The sequence below is a fragment of the Orycteropus afer genome, unplaced genomic scaffold (genome assembly GCF_000298275.1).
Source record: "Orycteropus afer afer isolate SDZICR_OR568_19922 unplaced genomic scaffold, OryAfe1.0 scaffold00064, whole genome shotgun sequence".
Classification (NCBI taxonomy): domain Eukaryota; kingdom Metazoa; phylum Chordata; class Mammalia; order Tubulidentata; family Orycteropodidae; genus Orycteropus; species Orycteropus afer.
In genome coordinates, this window is record NW_006921651.1 from 5,765,550 (window position 1) to 5,771,505 (window position 5,956).

Sequence of the window (5,956 nt, forward strand, 5' to 3'; positions counted from 1 at the left end):
AGTCTGCAGCTCCTGTTCTCCCAGGTCCCCCAAGTCCAGATACCAGTGGCTACCTCAGCAGCACCAGCCAGCACCAAACCGGAGTAGCTCCAAGGTGCTGGACTCAACTAGGTGCAGGCAGCCCTGACTCTGGATCCGGAGGGTTTATTTATTTATTTATCACATAAATTACACAAGCACTTTATAAAATGGTTACACAGAAAACACCTTATAAGTGCATAACTTAATCCCCCCACCCCTATTAACAGGCTTTGGAGAAATGGGCTGAGTTTGTGAGGTGTGTGGGAACCTGTCTGTGCGTACCTGGGTGCAGCTGGGCTGTGTGGTGGGGGCCTGGAAGGCAGTGATGCTGTTTGGCTGTTGTGTGTGAGGGTCATGTGCCACCGTGTGACCACGGCCTTGTGTTTGAGCAGGGAAACCATGCTACCCAGAGTGAGCCTGGGTGACCCCTCACCTGTGCCTCGTGGTGAGAGTCAAGGGCGTGAAGACTGTGACCCTGTGTTACATGTGTTACCATGGGTCCTCCTGTGTGTGGCTCTAGGGTAACACCAGGAGGGAAGGTGCCATTACCTCCAGGTGGGCGTTCGGGTGTCTGTGTGTGTGATGGGAGTGGGACCTCCATAGAGGGTTTCCCTGGGGCAGCCCTGGGGAGCCCAGAAACTCTTCCTCCCCCACTCCCTCTGCTTTCTCGGCCCCATGTTAAAAATCAGAAGAAAATAAAATAGTTGCAAACTGAGGATTCTGAACCGCTCCGGTGGGCACAGGACCGCACAGGCCTCTGGGGGGCTTCTCATGTCCTGTCCTGCGCACCCTTGTCTTCTCAGCCTCCTCTTCCACGGAAGAGCGAGGGCACGGGTCGGTGCGGAGGGCCGCGGCGTACCTCCCGCGGGCAGTCCACGGCGGGGAGGGACAGCGGAGACTCCTGGCTCGGGCCTCAGCGACCCCTGGCTGGGCTCTCGGGGTCCTGCGGGGACGGAGCGCGGAGGCTCATTCGCAGGCCGACGCTACGGACGTGACGCTGGTGATCTTGGTCGAGTCGTCAGACCAGGGCTGCAGGTTCTGCAGGGCGAAGAGCGACGAGTTGTGCACGCACAGCGGGTCGGCGGGCAGCGGCTGCGCCAGGCTCTTCTGGAAGGCCTCCTGCTGCAGCTGCAGGAGGATGCGGTTCGCCTGCTGCCTCTCGGCCTCGCGCTCCTCCGCCGTCTGCCGCCTGCACCGGGACAAGCCGTCGCGCCGTTACCGGCCAGGACACGGCGCGGCTCCCTCCCTCCCCAGGGTCCGGCTGCTCGGGGAGAGAGAGCCTAAGCGGCCCTGCTCCCCTGCGCAACTCACTGCAGCTCGGCCCCCTTTAACGCCATACCTGCCCTTGAGAGTCCTGACTGCGGCAAAGTCCCCCAAAGTGGACGGAGGGAGAGGCCCCTGGGGAGCGCTGTTAAGCCCGCTAGGCCCAAGCCTCTGGGGCGCCCTTGACCACCCGGAGCACACGCCCCACCAGCCTTGGACGGCGCAGCCGGGGCTAGGAAGCCGGCAGCCTAGACGGCCTCGGACCCTGCGCGGGCCCCAGGGAGCCTAGGCGCGGTCCCCACCCCGAGGGACCTCACCCGCCTCACCACGAGGGGCCGACAGGCGAGGGCCAGGCGCACGCGAGCCTCCTGCCAACCTCTCCTCTCCCTGCTTTCTGCGCACTTCTCCCAGGCCGCCGGCCTCCTGCCCGAGGCCCGCGCTCTGCGCCCTGCAGGGGCTCCCGCTGGGCCGCCGCTTCCTCCCAGGCGGTCCTGGGAGGCGATGACTCACTTACTCCATTTAATGCCTCCCCTCCACCCCGTCAAGTGAGATCAAACGTCTGTCTCTAAGGTGGACAGACCTAATGGGAGTCCCCGGGGCCTCCAGAAGCAATTTGTAGGCGATCGATGAAGCCGCGCGAAGCCCGCGAGGGCTTCTCGGAGCGGCCGCGCCTTCTTGGCCTTCTCGCACTGGGTCTTTTTGCCTCTGTCTCCCCGGCTTTCCTGCATTTCAAGCCGCCTGAATGTTTTTCTTCCTTTAGGCTTTGTGTCCGTATCTGTTGTTTTCGCTCACCCCACCCCCCTTCGTTCTCTCAGAATTAAGGGAATTCTTTTGAAACGAATTCGGTTGTGTTAGTCATCCGTTGCTTTTCTTTATTATAAATAAGACTCCTTGAGGCCACTTTCCCCCCCTCCTTTTCTCCCTGGGGTGCCTATCTCTCTCCCCCCATTGTGTTTCATTTTCTCTTTGCCTGCCCTTCTCCCCACTTCACTCTTGCTGAAGTCCCCCCTCCCCTCCCTGGCCTGCCTGGCTCCAGGGCCGCCACACACACACCCGCGAGCCCTCGCTCCCTCTTTAACTAGCTTTCCAGAGGTCTGAGGCCACGTCCCCCACCCCTTCTCCAGCGGCAGGAATGTTGGGGGGGGCAGACTCCCGGGGCTGTGGCTTCCTTTGCTCCCGACAGGCGGGCAGATTCCTCTCCTTCATTCAGAAAAAGAGGAAACTCCAATTCCTTCCTCCCGGCCCGCCCGGAGGCCGGCCCGGCGGGCACCACCAACTTCAGCCACTCTCCTGTGCTTCGCCAGCCGGCCCGAGGCCCCAAAGTGTGGAACCGAGTGTGCGGGCCAGATGTGCAGGGTGCAGGAGGGGGAGGGGAAGAGAGGGTGCAACCCGAGAAAGCACCGGGTGTGCCCAGAACAAGGCTGTTTAGGAGTGTGGGGGACGCTGCATGTCCAGAGGGAAGCAGCAAAAACGAGAGCGGTCGAGGTGGATGGTCGCGGAAAAAAATAAAATGAGAATGTAGTAAGTGCAGCCTGGGTGCGACGGGAGCAGCAGAAATGCCTCTCTCTCACACACTCCCATCTGCTCTTAATTGATCCCCCTTTCATGGGACCCGCGAAACTCCGGCCCAGCCGGCGCAGATTGATTTTCCCCTTCCAGGGCGGGGGCTGGCTGCGTGAGGCCAAGTGTCTGGGGAGGAGACCGTCAGCAGGGCCACAGCGCGCCCGGGGCCCCAGCTGGGGCGCAGAAGCTAAGCGCGGGCCCTTCGGCCTCCGGTCTCCTGCAAGAGGAAGTTTTGTGCAAACAAAAAGCCCCTCAGATCACGGAGCTGGAAGGCCGGACTGCAGAGACGCTGCTCCCGCCTGCCTGTTTCCCCAAGCGGCGAAGAGCCCAGCCGCGTCTACACTGATAGAGTGTCCGAGCCGGAGAGCCCTGAAGTCTCCGGAAGACAGAGCCGGAGCTGAAGCTCCCAGCCTCCTCCCGGCTGGCGGCCGGCCGCCGTCGTTTCCCGCTCCCCACAAGCCTAGCGGGAGGCTGTGGCTCCTAGGCCCCAGTGGGAAGGCGGCGAGCGGAGGGAGCGTGTGCGTCCCCGAGAGGCCCGAGCCCAAAGCCTCCAGAGTCTACGGCCGCCCGCGGCCGCCCGCGCGCTCACCTCCATTTCGTCCGCCGGTTCTGGAACCAGGTTTTGACTTGCGCGTCGGTCATTTTGAGCGCCTTAGCCAGGGCGGCGCGCTCCGCCGAGGCCAGGTACTTCTGGCGGTGAAAGCGCTTCTCCAGTTCGCAGATCTGCAGGCGCGTGAAGGACGTGCGCGGCTTCTTCTTCTTGGGGGGCGTCCGGTTCTGATAGGGGTGACCTATACGGCGTGTTACAGTGAAGGGTGAGAGGGCCACTGGAGCGGGAGACAGACAGACGGCAGAGGCAAGCGGCAGAGCGTCAGGAGGCGTCCCAGGCCCGACGCCCCGCGAGTCAGCGAGCTGCAGCGGCTGGGCCGCAGAGCAGAGGCCCAAGCCTCCCTTCAGCCCTAAGTGCCAAGCCCGGGAAGAATGGTCCCCTCTCGCCTGCCAGGACGAGGCAGCTGCCGCCACCATGGAGGCCTCCCCAGCCCCGGGCTCCTGCGGGCCCACAGCGGACAAGGCCGCAGCTGCCTCAGCGCTCCTCCAGCGGGGCAGGTCTGAGAAGAGCTAAAGGTCACAAGACCCGCAGGCCTAGGTGTCCAGTCTCCCAGAAGCTTCCTAACATTAAGAGACCCTGCTTGGGTCGCAGCCCCCCGACCCTACGCCCTGACCCGAGCCTCCATCACACAGCAACACACACATCACATACAACAGGCACAAACTTCTAGATCTATACACCCAGACAGGAGGACACACACAGCCACCAACACAGACACAAGCACACAGGCTATGGCCCACAGGAGACAGGGCAAACTAAGGCACCAGCTCTTCCCTGGCCCCAACACACATGCTTTTCACTTCACTTCTTCAGGCCTGAAGCAAGCAGAGTGGGGTGGGCTGTGGCTCCCCTGGGCAGGCCCTCTGGGGAAAGAGCTGGGAACACTGGGCTCCAGGCTGGAGTTCAGTCCAGCCCTTCAAGCCCAGTCTGGTTTAGGTGGAAGGAGTGGGGGGGGGGGGCTCTAGGCCCAGGCTACTGCCTCCCCAGGCTTTGGGGGGCTGGGAGAGGTGAGAGGAGAGGCACTGGGGCCCTGGAGGGAAAGGGGACCCCTCCTGAAGGCTCAGTTCAGCAGCTGTTCTCCCTCTGTCATAGCTCCAGAGTCTGGGCCAAGGCTCCAGGAGCATTCTGCGCACCTGGGCGGCCTGGACTAGAAACAGGACCTGGGGTGTCATGGCATCACCCAGCCCAGGGTATAGCTCTAAGCTTCATCTCCCATCCTGGCTACTTTCACCCCATCTCCTTCCACCCTTGGGCCCTGCAACCCGGCCACTTGGGAACACTACTTCAGGCCAGCAGAGGCCTGGGCCTCCTGTCTCGGGGTTCTAAGGCTAGCAAGCATCCAGGCTCAACTCGTGGCTGCTTCTCAGCTTAGAAGCCTGGACCCACAACAGAGGGTCGCAGTCCCTGATGGGGGAACGCTAAGAATGAGAGAAAGGGGTGGGGAAGAGGGGCCCACTCGAGAGCGGAAGCGGAGCGGAGGGAGCCAGGGCGAGCAGTGGTAGATCCAAGCAGCAGAGGCGAGAGCTGCAGCCGGCCGAGGCCGGTGTGCGTAGTTGTCCCAGGAGCCGTCCTCCTGGCCGGGCCACCGATCGATCGCCGCCTGGGACAGTGCATTATTCATGCCAGAGGGAACGGAGCTGGACCCCAGGGACAACGCTGAGCCCAGACAGAGCACAACCAAGCACGGGCCATTCCGGACAGTTCAGCCCGCGCTGCTACTGCCTAGGACGCAGCCCGCTTTCCGGGGAGAAGGGCCCGCCGGCTCAGCAGCTATACCCCGGATCGAAGCCTCTGCCGGGCAGGCAGCTGGATCGGGCCGCGCGAAGGGCCCAGAGCTCAGAGCGCGAAGTATGTTTGTGCACAGAGGCCGGAGGTGGGCGAACCTGTTCTTCCCTTGTGTCTGACTCGGAAACTCGGAGAGGGAGCCGTGCTCGTCGCCTGGGCCAGAGAACGGCGGCCCGGATGGCAAAAGCTGAGTTTGCTCACATTGCACCCTTTTCTGCGACATTCCCGAGACCCAAAAGCGGCGGAAGGTAGTCCCGCAGCCACAGGCCCCCTACCCTCTGCCTCCCCGGGCCCTGGGATCCCGAGAGGGGACCTGGGAGAGCTTCTCGGAGCTGGGGTCTCGCGGGAGAGGCAGAGAGGGGCCCAGGCTGGGAGAACTCGCGGAGCATGGCGATTCCGCGAGCACAGGAAGCTGAAGGGCGGCTGAACTTGGGGACGCCCGGAGTGGGGCTAGGTGCCCCGGCGCACAGAGCGGGCTGCGGGGGAGCCATCGAGCGGGGAAGGGGTGGCGCAGAGCCCGGGCCTGGGCCCGGCGGGGCGCGCGCTGGCCACACTCACCTGTGAACCTGTCCTTTGTGTATCTGCGGTTACTCTCCATCCAGGGGAAGGTGAGGCCGGTGAGGTTGTTGACACCCGGTACGGCAGGCACGGACGGCACGGTGGGCAAGCCGGTGGCCAGAGACTGGGGGTGGGCCACGGCTCCGGCCAGCGGCC

At 63.5% G+C, this 5,956-nt stretch overlaps 1 protein-coding gene across 1 annotated transcript in view; it reads right to left on the reverse strand.

Moving 5' to 3' along the window:
- Positions 1-987: 987 nt before the first annotated feature.
- The window catches only part of TLX1 (T cell leukemia homeobox 1), a 5,417-nt gene continuing 448 nt past the window's right edge, over positions 988-5,956 (reverse strand). The window contains exons 2-4 of the mRNA XM_007940027.1: positions 5,801-5,956; positions 3,437-3,638; positions 988-1,210 (exon numbers count right to left, since the gene is read on the reverse strand). Of these exons, the coding sequence (XP_007938218.1) occupies positions 988-1,210; positions 3,437-3,638; positions 5,801-5,956 (581 nt within the window). The remainder of the gene's footprint in view (positions 1,211-3,436; positions 3,639-5,800) is intronic.